This window comes from Beta vulgaris, chromosome 7, assembly GCF_026745355.1.
Source record: "Beta vulgaris subsp. vulgaris cultivar EL10 chromosome 7, EL10.2, whole genome shotgun sequence".
Lineage (NCBI taxonomy): Eukaryota > Viridiplantae > Streptophyta > Magnoliopsida > Caryophyllales > Amaranthaceae > Beta > Beta vulgaris.
Genome location: NC_079208.1, coordinates 30,620,897 through 30,635,531, shown reverse-complemented (window position 1 = coordinate 30,635,531; position 14,635 = coordinate 30,620,897). Strand labels below are relative to the sequence as shown.

The 14,635-nt window shown below is 40.4% G+C and overlaps 1 protein-coding gene across 1 annotated transcript; it reads right to left on the bottom strand.

Moving 5' to 3' along the window:
* Nucleotides 1–10,155: 10,155 nt before the first annotated feature.
* On the bottom strand, nucleotides 10,156–11,094 carry LOC125491894 (uncharacterized). Its single transcript, XM_048633972.1, has one exon. The coding sequence runs from the start codon at nucleotides 11,092–11,094 to the stop codon at nucleotides 10,156–10,158; it is 939 nt and encodes a 312-aa protein (XP_048489929.1).
* Between the last annotated feature and the right edge of the window lie 3,541 nt (nucleotides 11,095–14,635).

Genomic DNA, 14,635 nt, shown 5'->3' with positions numbered 1-14,635 from the left:
TGAGATCTAATAATATGGAAGAACAAAGAATAACAATGAAAAGAGAGAATAAAAACTGAAACCATGAAGTTAAATTGAATAAAAAGTACCTTCGATGTTGTAGAAATCACAAACTTTAATCTACGAAACTCAAATCTAGCAACAAGTTTAATGTTTTTCTCTCTAATATGGACCTTAATAAAAGTTTCTAGTCTAAGAAGATAATGCATAAGTCTTTAACTAAAAACAAAACATCGTTTTAACTAAGGCTCGACTTTTTTCTTTCGTGGATTCGTATGGTGCGGGCGCACCAAAATCAGGTGCGAGCGCACCATGCCTTCTGCCTCATAACAGATATCAAGCGCCAAATGGTGCGGGTGCACCGTTGTGAGGGGTGTGAGGGCACCATGCCTGCCGACATTTGGGCAACAAAAGTTCCCGATGCTGCAGAGGCACCACTTAGTGCGGGAGCACCAACCTATGCGGGCGCCTAGAAAGTGGTGCGAGCGCATATCAATCACCGCTCGTCTTCTCCAACTCATTCCTTATGTCGTACCTCCTAATTCTCGGCCTTGGAAAAGGTCATACCTGCAATCAAAGCACATGAAAGCACGGTGAAAGCAAATGTACAAAAGATCCAATCAAAATTAACCGAAAATCTAGCAAAAAGTCATTATGATCAACAATGATCAAGTGAAAGAAATAGAGAGGTAAATAAGGAAGAAAGAGGGAAGAAAAGGGAATAAAGAAGATCAAACCAAACCAAAAGGAGATCATAAAGTGGGTTAGAAACGCACTTATGAAAACTCCCCCAAGCTTAGCATTTTGCTTGTCCTCAAATAAACCAAGAATGAGAAAGAAGAAAGAGAAGAGGTAAAATAGAGTAAAAAGAAAAACCATGCAACAAACTAACCTAAATGCTCTATAAGCAAAGCTACAAACATGGCATGCAAGCGAAATGAGTTCATAAACAAGATTTAGGAGACCAACCAAACACAAAAGGAAAGATGATTAGGAAGCACAAGAGTGACTCAAAGGATCCAATCCACCGATCAACTGAGTCTCGCTCCTTGAAAAATAGGCTTTCTAAGAGTGATTTCTTACTCTTATCCACTTCCAAGTCCCGAGTTTGACTCCTCCCTAGGGATGATCAACCATAATAGCTCGCCTCTACCACATTTGATGACCCTCATCATGACTTGCACAAAATCTCAGCCGCCACTACTAAATCGACCAAGTCCAATCTAGAAGTCAAAAGGGACTCTATTAAGGTTGTAACGTGGCTAGGTTAAAGGTGTGGATGACAATTTAGGAATGTGGTGCAAAAAGGGTAAAGCGGAGTACAAACTAGGGGTAAAAACTCCCCCAAGCTATTCCTAACACCAACTCAAATCGAAATCTCACATATAACTTTGATTCTCGCTTTTATTTTCATTTTTTTAACATTGATTTTCACTTTTTGAACATATTTTGCATTTTTCTTATCAATTTGCTCTCTCTTTCTTTTCTTTCCAATAGATTTCCAAATGAAACAATAAGAGCTTTCTTTCTTTCATTTCTTTTGTCTTTCTTTTTATTTTGCAATTTTCTGCAAATTTTGCAATCATACATGCACATTAACCTACTTACAACCAAAGACTTAGTATCAAAACAACTCAACTCAACACAAACTAAACATGTACTCCACTTTGGGGAAAGTTTGGACGTCACTTATAATGATGGTTAAACAAAAATAGGATAGGAGGGCTCAGATGGGTTGAGAAGCGGATAATTATGCCGGTATAGAAGCTTTTTGGTTTTTGAGCTCCTATTTCTAGCAAAAAGAAGTGCCCTAAATCATTCTTCTATCGGCTTGGTCTTATGCAATCTTGGGGAGCTAAAAGGCAAGTCACAAGTTAGGCGATCAATGGTGAGGGTTGTAAATGAGTCTTACAAGGTTCTTGGCCCTCCTTCGGGGTTCATCGCATAAGGGACAAGGCAATTACATCAACCAACTCGCCTAATTTAAAAAAGAGTCTACCAAAAGTTATCGTTCTCAAGGATCACTGAAAGTCACAACAAGGCTTCCAAAACCATCAAGTCGAATGCACGGAAGATTATCCAATCAAGTTATGAACACTCTTAGCCACAAATCATGCATGCAACCAAGCTATCCTCAATACAGAAAAAAAGAAGAAAAAAAATAAAAGAATTTTTTTTTTCTATTTTTTTTTTTGCAATGCAAACCTACAAAAAACAAACTAGAAATAAACTACCAAAAGCAAGCTATATAAAGGTGAATTAGAAGAAATAGGGGTGGGGGATTAAAACCAAGAAGATATAAACAATCATCAACTTATACCTAGGACCGATAGAACCCTGCATCACTAACCACCTATGACCCCCAAACTCCCAAAAACGTAGGCATACATGCAAGGCTCCCAAGCTTAAGCGAAACTCCGCGTTCGGAGTTGCAAAAGGAGGAAGAGGGAGGGGGTTCATATATAGCACTTAGTAGTTCCCACCATCTCCCCTATCAGGAGGGGGGTTAGGAGGGAAAAATGCACTTGAATACTCGTCTGGGAAGTAAGACGGGTAGTGGGGGTAGGGGCGGAAAGGAGGCTCCTCAAATGGCCCTTCACTAGGGTCGAAGGTAGGAGGGTATTAGGGTTGGTTAGGGAAGGGGGTCTTATGTTTGGAGGGGACATTGGCGAGATGAGTTTGCCAAGCCACCCTAAACACATGGTCAAGGTCGGTGCAGATACCTTCAAGGGTAGCAATGACCGCACGATGATTGGCCTGTATTTAGGCTATGACCGCCATGACAGAGGCCATATCAAAGGACTGAAGAAGGAAGGTTCGGTCACCTCACTCACAGGAATGCGGTGGTCGGACCTCGGAACCCTCGGTACCCTCTCCACAGTGGTGAACTGAAGGTAGGTCATATTAGAGCAGTCACGAGGGTCGATAGGGGTAGGGGGAACCCATCATTGGTTATCATAGTCATCGGACCGGGGGGGGGGGGGTCCAAATGAACTCATTGTTCATATAACAATAGAGTCTCCCCCACAAGCCAAATGTAACGATTCGTCATATAACGATGCAGAAATTTCATCTGATGTAAGGCCACACCATCCAATAAGTTGGACTGACCAACAGAAGGCACACTTTCCTCCAAGCGGGCCAGCATCTCGTCCAACTCGAGGTAAGACACTATCCGGGTTATCATTCCACCACAAACGATCTCCCCGGATACCGGGCCTCTTGCAATCGGTTAAGGAAGAGAGCTGCAAAATTAATCGGGCTCAAAGGTGGGCCCCATTAGTGGCCAACCAAAGAGCCAAAAGCTCTGTGTTTCTCAGCTGCCCGACTTCCTGCTTAGGAAAGATGGTATAAACCAACATCCTATGAAAGTAGCGGAGAGCGGGATGGATTATCTCCAAAGCTTTGGACGAGTTTGCCCGAAACAGAGTGGTGCCCATCAATAATATTTACCCACCACTCCTGTTCATTGTACTCCTGCCAAATTGTTCCTAAAGGGGCATCACAAGGGGCACTGGAGTCCATCCCAAATGCATCACAGGCCTCGTCAAAAGATAAGGTTATGGCTTGATTGAAAAGACGAGCTTAGATAGTCAGAACACCCGATTCCGGCTCCCGACTTATGTTCAACGTACTCGAGAACTTAAGAGTCAGTTGATCATAAGTGGGCTCACAGACGTTAAGAAAGTCCGACAACCCTAGATTAGCTGCCATCTACCTTACTATCGTGTCGATATTAAGGTGATTACAAGTACTAGCATTGTTATTAAAATCCCGATCCGAATCTTACGATTCTACGATTTTACGATCCTGGAGGACCTCACCGATCCCGATCCTACGTAGGATCTTAATTTGTAGGATCTTTCGATCCTACTCAACCACAAAAAATCACATGGTAGGATCTTAACACGATTCTACGATCCTACGACTCTACGATCTGATCCTACCATATAAAAATCATAAAGTAATTTCACATATTATATTTCTCCTATTAGATTTTGATCGCATGTTACTTCAATCTTATTGTATTGAAAAACTATCATCATTTGCTAATTAAGAAAATCATTATTAATATGTATAAATTTTTACCATGAGGTTTTCACCATATTTTAGTATAATTATCTCTATTTCACCGAATTGTAGGATCTTACGATCCTACGATCCGATCCCACCGATTCGATTCTACCAGCCCCTACGATCCAAAGTAGGATCCCGATCCTGATAACATTGAGTACTAGGGTCATAGAACTTCGTGGGATGAAGTGTACGGTCTGAAAGTCGTGTAAAGATCTGACGGTGTGCCACATTTGAGAATTTGACAGGATAGAGGGGTGGGGGATTAGAGCTAGAAGAGGTGCCTGTGAGGAAGACCCTATTTTAGCTCTCTTAGACCGAGATGATGATCCCTCGCAGTTTTCCTTCCCATGGTGGTGTCTTAAAAAAGGTTTGAAAAAAAACAACAATTTATAATCAAACGGGGGAAGAATAAGGGCGGTCCTGTTCAATGGCACAAATCAAGATCCTTGGAAAGCAACTAACCACACAAAGAAGCACACAAAAATAATAATAAAAAACTAAAAAGAAAAACTACTAGCAAACAAAACCCATAATCAACAGTAACAAAGTTGCTAACAATCAAGAACCTGAAACTACTCTAAAAATGTCAACCAAACTCACAAAATTACTCAATTCACAATATAAACAATCCAACAACATGTTTATCAATACTTTCTCAACAAAACTCTTCAAATAGTGCAATGTAGTTCACAATAATCCCTAAGACTATAAAATTTTCATAACGAACATAAAATTCCACTAGTTCACCACAACATCAATCATAATTTTCGGAAAAATTCATGAACAATCCAAAGCTAGATTAATAACAAGCATGCAATAAAAAAGAAAACAAACTTGTAGTGCAAAGAACGAGATTATAAATGAAAAACAAGAATTTAGAAAGAGATTACCAACTTGGAGATGAATATCCCCAATTTTAAAACCCTAGAAATCCAAATCTTGCAAAACCCCCCAAATTGATGCACTTGATTGTTGTAGAGATGAAGTTTCCGGTGAGAGAGTGGTCCAAAATCGCCGGAAAAGTAGGGTCGTCGCTGGATCTGATCTAGAGAGGTCGAAGAGAGAGAAAGTGAGTGAGGGTGGAAAATATTTCGCAAATTATGAGAGAAGGCCGAAAGAAAAATCGCGGTAAATTGCCCAGCCGGGTATGGTGCGGGCGCACCTCGCAAGTGGTGCGGGCGCACTAAACTTTCTGCCAGATTTCAAAGTCTAAGGGAAATTTGGTGCGAGCGCACCAAACTTTCTGCCAGACTTTGGAGTCTACTAGGAAATAAGGTGTGGACGCACCAAAATCTTGACTTTGTTCCTTTTTTGCAGGTAGAGCGATGCGGGCGCACCGTTCAAAAATTTTGAAATATTTTGAACGGTGCGAGCGCACCTCAAAGGAGGTGCGAGCACACCAAAGTCTCTGCCAAGAGAAGCAAACTTGGTTTGGTTGGTGCGGGCGCACTCTCGGGTGCGGGTGCACCAAACAGACTGCCCAACAAATTCTCTTTCGAAAATCGATTTCTCACATATGCATCAAATCCGCTTGAGCATAACTTAGCTCCCATGGCTAGCCGACAAAACAAAAATCAAGACTAAAAATAAAAATATAAAAGAGATACGGGTTGCCTCCCACATAGCGCTTATTTTAAGTCACTAGCTTGACTAAAAGGATATGTTCTTCGATCAAGAGGTGCGCTTGGGTGAGCTAGGATCAAACAACCAACAGTACCAATGGTGTGATTATCATGGTAGAGGTTCAACCTTTGACCGTTCACCAAAAACGGACCATTCTCCCCCAAAATCTCATAGGCTGCATAGGGTGTAGTCTTCAACAATCTGAAAGGCCCCGACCACTTGGACTTTAATTTTTCGAGGAAGAGTTTTAGCCTTGAGTTAAACAATAAGACTTTGTCTCCAACCCAAAATTCTCTTTGTTGAATCTGGTGATCGTGTCATTTCTTTGTTTGCTACTTACAATCTCGAGCTCTCATATGCATCAAACTGGAGTTCCTCAAGCTTAATTAACATTTCTTTTCGAGATTCCCCGCCAAATGAAGATCCATGTTGAGCTCTTTGATTGCCCACCAAGCTTTGTGATCGAGTTCAACCGGCAAATGGAAAGCTTTGCCATACACAAGGCGCTAGGGAGTGGTATCTATAGGCGTCTTGAAAGCCATGCGCAGAGCCCAAAGAGCATCATCAAGGTTCAACGACCAATCCTTCCTTGTTTTATTTACCACTCTCTCAAGAACATTCTTTACTTCTCGGTTGGACTCTTCAACTTGGCCATAGGTTTGGGGATGATAGGGAAGTCCGACTTTGTGATTCGCCCCGTACTTCTTCAAAAGTGCTTCTAATTGTTCTTGGCGAAGTGTGAACCACCATCACTTATCAATACTCGGGGCACTCTAAACCTTGGGAAGATGATCTTTTTAAGAAGTTTGGTCACAACCTTGTGGTCATTTGTGGGGAAGGCAACGACTTCAACCCACTTAATTGCGTAGTCAACCACAACAAGGATGTACACATTGCCTAAAGAAGGGAAAAATGGACCCATGAAGTCAACTCCTCATACATCAAACGGGTCAACCTCGAGAATATTTTGTTGAGGCATGTCAATTTTTTTCGTAATGTCATCACTCCTTTGACATCTATCATAGCTCAAAACAAACTCACGTGTGTCTTTTTTGCAATGAAGGACAACATATCACATTGGAGCACCTTAGCAATAATTTTGCTTGCTCCATCGTTCCCTCCACATGCCAAGGTATGTCAATGATTCAACACCAAGGTTATCTCATGATTGGGCACACATATTCTAAACACACCATCGGCGCACTTCTTAAACAAGAGAGGGTCATCCAAATAGAATCTCGAAGCTTCCTTGAAAAATCGCTTCCTTTGTTGAGAATTATTCATAATGGCGAATAATGATTCTTCTCTCAAATCATCTTCAATAGGGTCTCGTCAGGATCCAAGACCTTCTCATCAAGAGGGAGGCGAGAAAGATGATCAGCTACCTCATTTTCCGTCCCCTTTTTCTCCTTCATATCAAAAGCAAACTCTTGAATAAGCAGCAGCCACCTAATGAGTCGAGGCTTTGCATCTTTCTTACTCATCAAGTAATAGACCACACTTATTACAGGTCAAGTAAGATCGGAATGTGTCAAATGAAAAGACTACGACCAACATCTCTTTCTCCGAAGTTGCATAATTCCGTTGAGCATCATCCAAGGTCCTACTTGCATAGGATATCACATGTAGCTTTCCTTCCTTGCGTTGTCCAAGAACAACGCCCACTACAAAATCACTAGCATCGCACATTAGTTCAAAAGGCAAGCTCCAATCCAGAGCTTGCACAATGGGGGCAGAATTGAGGGTCTTTTTCAAAGCCTCAAAAGCCTTAATACAAGACTCACTAGTAGAAAAACGACGATTTGCGTCTCACCATCTGCGTCGCACAATAGGACAAACGTCGAAGAAGACTCATTTGCGTCGCATGCAACAGGGAATCGACGCAACAGACGACCTATGTGCGTCGTATTTAACTAGCATGCGACGCAAGACAGTTATGTGCGTCGGATGGGCCAAATATATTCGGCCCATCCGACGCACATAACTGTCTTGCGTTGCATGCTAGTTAAATACGACGCACATAACAAAGCTATGTGCGTCGCATGAAGCCCATGTGTGACGCAGATGATAGGCCCATATTAATCGCGCCCAACTCTTTTAACGCCCCACTTCACCCTCTTAACCTAAAATTCCCCACTTCTCAAAATTAACTGCGCCTCTCCCCTGCTTCAATCTTTCAATTTTTCAACCCCCTTTTTCCTTTTTCAAAAGCCTCATCTTCTTTCTCTCTCCTCCACCCTACAAAACAAATTTTTGCTTCTCAAAAATTCGACGAACGAAGTTAACGAACGAAGAATATGTTGCCTTAGTTATCTTGATCGTCTTCTTCATCTTCAGTTGACGAACGAAGAAGATGTTGCTCCTAATTGGACTATGAACATCGAAATTTGTGATTTTTGCAATTCTAATCACTGTTAACTTTTTTTCTCAATTTCTTCTTGTTTCTATTGATTTTTTTTCTTGACTTTTGATTTTTGGAAGCACTTCTGAATTTTTGCCTTTTTTTTTTCTTTTTTTACTTAGTTGAAAATTACGAGTTACGGGTGTTTAATATTGAATGTCCGGTTTTTTGTTTTCATTTTTTAGATTTGATTTCTTTTTGTTTATTTTTTTCATTCTCAGATCTAGGATTTTCGAAGCGAAATTTTTCCGGTGAAGCCATGAAACGTCGACGGAATCAACTAATCAACTATACCGAGTAATTTATTTTGCTTTTTTTTAATTAGGCTTTCATCCCTCATCTGAAGATCTGAGTAGTATCTTGAATTCTGTAATTTTCTCTTTTATGATTTGTATGTAATTTTCTCATTTTACTTTTATGTAATTTTCTCATTTTGGTTTCCGTAATTTATGTATTTTTTTTTTGTAATTAGTGTTTGTAAAAAACGCCCCTTCTACTCAGTAAAACACTACTTATACTTTTTTTTAAAATTACTGGTTAATTTTTTTGAGTTGAAATTGCAATGTTACGAGCTGCAGTTCAAGAAATGATTTTTTTTTTTTAATAAAAAATAACAATTTGCGTCGGATGTGGACTTATGTCCGACGCAAATCACTGTTTAAGGGGTGCCTTGGCAGCACTCATTTGCGTCGCATGTTAGCAATGTGCGACGCAGATAGCTAATTAACTGCGTCGCGTAGTTGTCCGACGCAGATCCTGTATCATAATCAACGTCGAGGCCTATGCCGTCGGACCCATGTCCGACGCAAATGGGCGCCTCGCATCCGACGCAAATCGTCCATTCTGTACTAGTGACTCATCAAACTCAAAATCTACATCCTCTTGAAGTAGATTCATCAATAGTTTAATTTGGCTATTTGAGAAAAATCCTTGATGAAACGCCGGTAAAAACCCGCATGTCCAAGGAAAGCACGAACTCCCGTCACCGAGTTTGGAGGCGGAAGCTTATTAATAACCGAAACATTTGTCGGATCCACTTCAATTCTTCTCTTTGACACTTTATACCCAAGGACAATGCCTTCCTCGACATAAAGTGACACTTCCCCCAATTTTGAACGAAGTTCGTCTCTCGACACTTTTTCAATACAGATTCAAGATTAACCAAACATGTGTCAAAAGACGAACCACACACGCTAAAATCGTCCATGAACACCTCAATAGAATCCTCTAGCATGTCAGAGAAGATTGCTTTCTTACACCTTTGGAAAGTAGATGGGGCATTACACAAACTAAATGGCATCCTTCGATATGCGAATGTCCCATACGGACAAGTAAAGGTGGTTTTATCTTGGTCATCCGAATGAATAGGGATTTGAAAGAATCCGGAATAACCATCGAGAAAACAAAAGTGTGAATGACGAGAAAGCCTCTCCAACATTTGGTTAATGAAGGAAAGAGGAAAATGGTCCTTGCGGGTGGATTATTTTAACTTCCTATAATCAATACAAACCCTTCATCCGATAACATTTCTAGTGGAAATAGTTTCTCCTTTCTCATTCTCAACAATAGTCATGCCTCCTTTTTTAGGAACTACGTGAATCGCTCTCACCCACTTGCTATCAGAGATAGCGTAGATGATTCCTGCGTCACGCAATTTCATAATCTCTTTTTTCACAACTTCTTTGAAATTGAGATTGAGCCCTTTTTGATGCTCTATGGATGAGGAATTACTATCAATGAGATGGATACTATGCATAGCAAGAGAAGGGCTTATCCCCTTAAGGTCATCAATCAAGTATACAATGACATCTTTATATTTTTATAGTATCTCAATCAATTTTGATATAGAGATGTCATCAAGACTCGAATTGACAATAAAGGATAAGTACATGCATCATCAAGAAAAACATATTTAAGAGAAGAGGGAATGGGTTTGAACACTACCTTGGGAGGAGGTTTAGAACACTCCTCTTTATCAATGGATGTAACTAGAACCTCAAATGCTTCATCTTGTGTCTCCTCAATGGTAGTGTAAAGAAGCGTGGAGATTTCCTTCACCTCTTCCATGTCCAAACTCGGGGCTTCCGTAAGAGAAGCATACAACTCATCCCCAGTGTGAACCACACTCGCAATGCAACATCCTCTATCTCATTCTCCACTAGACTGACCCGGCAAATTCTCTCAATCATAGGCCTCTTCAAAGTCTTAGAGAACTCAAATACAACCCGCTCATTGGCTACCTTAACCGTGATCGTATCATTTCTGCAGTTTATCACGACACCCAATGTCTTTAGAGCCTCTCTTCCAAGAATAAGAGGAGTCTTCGAATCTTCCTCCATATCCATCACCACAAAATCACAGGGCACAAACGCATGCCCAACTTGGATTGGGACATCCTCCCACTCACCATGGGGGACTCTCAAAGTGTGGTCCGCCAATTGAATCATTTTCCACATCGGATTAAGAGGAAAGTTAAGGTGTTTAGCAATAGACAGTGGCATCAAACTTACACTCGCTCCTAAGTCGGCCAATGCACCCTTAGGCTCTAGATCACCTATCTTCACCGGCAAGGTAAAACTCCCAGGGTCTCTTTGATTCTTAGGCATAGCACGTTGCTTAAGAGCACTCACTTGGTAGGGAAAAGTGATAAGCTCATCTTTAAGCTTCCATTTGTAAGAGAGGATCTCCTTCAAAAATTTAGCATAGGCCGCCATTTGAGACATAGCCTTAAGGAATAGAATGTTGATTTGAAGGCTCTTCATCACATTGAGGAATGTAGTGAACTTGTCACTCAATTTTTTTTCCCCTAACCATCGAGGATAGGGAACCAGAGGTACATAGGTTGGTGGAGATGATGGAAACGGAGCTTTATCACTAACTTGGACTTGTGGCTGATCTCTTTCCATATTCTCTTCTTCATCACCTTCCTCAACTTCATATTCTTTCTCAACAACCTCAACTTCTTCTTCCTTCTCTAACTCCTTATTAGACATGTTAAGACCCTAATAACTTGTTCTTGACCTTAAATGGATGGCTTTGGCTTGATGGAGGTTGGTGTTAGGGATGGGTTGGCCCAGAAGTTGATTTGTGGGACTAGAGAGGTTTTTCTCGACTACTTGAGCAATTTGGGTTTCAAGCATTTTGTTATGGACTTGTCGCTCTTGAAATCTTTCCTCATGGTTTTGGAGAATTTGGTTCATGGATTGGAGTTGTTGGAGAATTTGGAGAGAGGTTGGATCGGAAGATGAAGTGGGTTTGGGATTTTGTTTGGGGAACGAAGGGTTAGAGGGAGGTTTTTGGGTATTAGCTCTTTGATGTGGAGCTTGGTAAACATTAGACCCTTGTGAGGATGAACCACCTTGATTATAGTTTTGATTATACCCTTGCACATACCCTTGGTGTTGAGCTTGGTTGTACCTTTGCTGAGGTTGATTCTATCCTTGTTGATATTGGTTAAAGCCTTAGGTGTAGTTTTGTTAAGGTTGTTTCCAACCCTCTTTTTGATTGCTTCTATACCCTTGGTTCCCTTGATAACCATCTCCACTAGAGTTTATTGCCACACATGCTCCGAATGGGTACCTCCATAATAAGAAGTATCATGATTAGTACCACCACAAATATTACAAGAAAAAGAATTTACATGTGAAGGATTGATGGGTTTTAAAATATACTGCAAGTGCACGGTGTCTGTTTAGCAGAAACTGGCAAATACGGGTCGATCCACAGGGAGAGGAGTTCTACAGATTTGTGCTCAATTATCTAACTACTTCAAGAGAGGATATGATTGAAGAATTAATAACTAAACTAGAATAAACTATAACACAGAAAGATGGGAATTTATCAAATAATTAAAAGCCTAGGCCAATCGATCGGTCCACCATGCTTATACCAATTTAATCACTACAATATAGTTCAACAATACTTGGATTGAGGTTCTAAATAGGGTATTCGTTAATCCTTGGTCAGGTATTAACAACTCTTAGATTAACATATGCCAGTACGATCGCTCAACATAATCAAATCTACCTATTGTAACAAGCCTCTAATGAATACGATCTTTCGATTCTAATTCTTACTAGCTAAACATAACTCATGATGTTGCGCAATTACATGAATTAAACAAGCATAATAAAATCAACATGAATTATTCTAATTCAATCCAAATATCAAAGAACATCAAACCACAATAAAAAAGGGTATAAACATGGCTTCTCTCTCAAAGCCCTAGAAATAGACTACTCACTCATGATAATAATAAACTCAATAAACATGATCAAAGTAAAACAATTCATTAAATTAAAGAAAATAAAGAAGAATACCGAATGATTGAAGAACAATGAAAAGGAAATCAACGATCTCTATAATCTTGTAATGTAAAAGTTCAAACAAAAAAATAGAGAGAGAAACTAAGTGTTTAGCCCTAAAAATGTAGAAAACAAGATAGTCTAATCGAAAATACTAAAAACCTATTTATACTTTTTACAAGACCAGCTTAAAAAACCGAAAAAACGTGTCTCGAAAAACCGCCAGGTCGACCGGGCGAAATCCGCCCGGTCGGGCGACGGTGATTCAGAAGTTACGACAAAGAGGCAAATCCGCCTGGTCAACCGGGCGAGCCCGCTCGGTCGGACGCGTAAGTGAATTTCCTCGTTTGGTCGCCCGGTTGGCCGAGCGAAGTGAATGGTGGAAAATTTTGAGTTTCTTGATTCGCCCGGTCGACCGGGCGAGCCCTCTCGGTCGGGCGCGTGAGCGTTTCCTTCCTTTGATGCAGCAGCAGCTAAGTTTGGTGGTTCGCCCGGTCGGGCCACACCGCCCGGTCGACCGGGCGAATGTATTTCCTAGTCTTTTCTTCGTGCAATCCGACTGAATCGCTCGTGCAATCTTCTGAATACTCCTTGGACCTTGTGTGACCATTGGACTTCCGTGTCGCGACTTAGATAAAGGCAAAAAGTGCCTAATCTGTATCAAAACCTGCAACACACGACAAGAGCTCCAAACGCATCAAATCCACAAGAAACGAGCTCAAAAGAGCCCAAATCGACTATCAAAACTAAGGGGATTGGAGTAAATAATCGATGAATAATAAACACATCAAAATCCCCCAAGCTAACCTTTTGCTTGTCCCTAAGCAAAATCATGACATGGACAAGAATATGATTGCCTCACCCCTTTGTATATGAAAACCGAGATCGAAATCTTTTATAAGGCTCATAAATCATTCAAGCAAGCACAATTCAAGTTTAACTGTTCAGATCACTCTATTTACCAATCGCTTAAATAAGCAATCCAATGCAGCTGCCTTATATGACATACAAATCTCGAAAAGGCACTCACTAGGGTGTCACTCTTCTCGACATTTTTGTGGCAGGCAAAAGATGTGCCCGATCACTCACCATCCCAACCATAATAACCCTTCCCACTCACACTCTCTGTGTTTAGAAAGGTAATAATGCCACTCAACCTAATCATGTCGACTCAAGTAGCGAACATACTCTTTAACCGTGACAAACTGACTCCACATCAATCCAATAAACAATGTAAGAACAAGCTCAAGAGGACTTTTTCAGGGTTATAATGGGGCTTAGGTTAGGGTAGGGAATATGTATGGAAAATGTGGTGGAAAGACCAAGAATGGGGGAGCACAAGTCACTAGAAGTATCAACCTGAATATAGCCAATAACAATGTCCCAATTCTATAAATCATAAAATTTTCAATAAACTCATCCTTGAAGCAGTGTGATGAATTTTTTTTCTTTGCAAGCACTTGTGAAGGAAAGAATTTTTAACTTTTTGCTCATTTTTTCAATATTTCTTTTCTTTTCTTTGCATCTTTTCGATCCAACAATCACATGTATTTCAATTTGCTCATTCTTTTCTTTTTCTCAACTTTTGTACCTTAATACCATCATCTCCATCCAAATTAACTCATAAAAACCATCTCAGATACTAACTCAGACATATGCTTCCCCAAGCTAGGATTGGGATTAATATCAAAATAAGGGCCATGGGCACGTAATGAGGTTTAGTAACATGAAATAGTCATTAGGCTCAACAGGGCTAAGGAGGATAATAGTATATCGCAAAAATCACTTTGAGGCTCAAGAATCAGACAAAAGAACGCCTCTATCACAGCAATTGCCACAAGTTATCAGACATCAATGAGTACGTTGTCAAAGTCAAGATCATCAGTCAGCTAATGAGGAACTAACACACAAGAAACAGAATGGATATAAAAATGAATCCATTGGCAAGAATGAATCCTCACAGGCTAATCAATTCAAGTATGCAGTCAAGATAAGCGCGTTATCATCAAAACCCATTTAAGGTCAAGGCATCTAGAGGTGACATTCCCGCATCACAATCTCAAGTCCCCAACTATCCAGATAAAGAGCCCAAATACACTTTCAAAGAACATCATGGGGCACAGGGAAGCAATCACACCAATCAAGTCAAATCGTATTTTTGGTATTTTTTCAGCAATATATGATTTTTTTTTGTTTTTGTTTTTAGGAAAGCAATGAAACTAAACTATGA

Coding starts and splice junctions, on each gene's coding strand:
- LOC125491894 (XM_048633972.1), bottom strand. CDS start 11,094: ATGTCTAATAAGGAGTTAGAGAAGGAAGAAGAAGTTGAGGTTGTTGAG.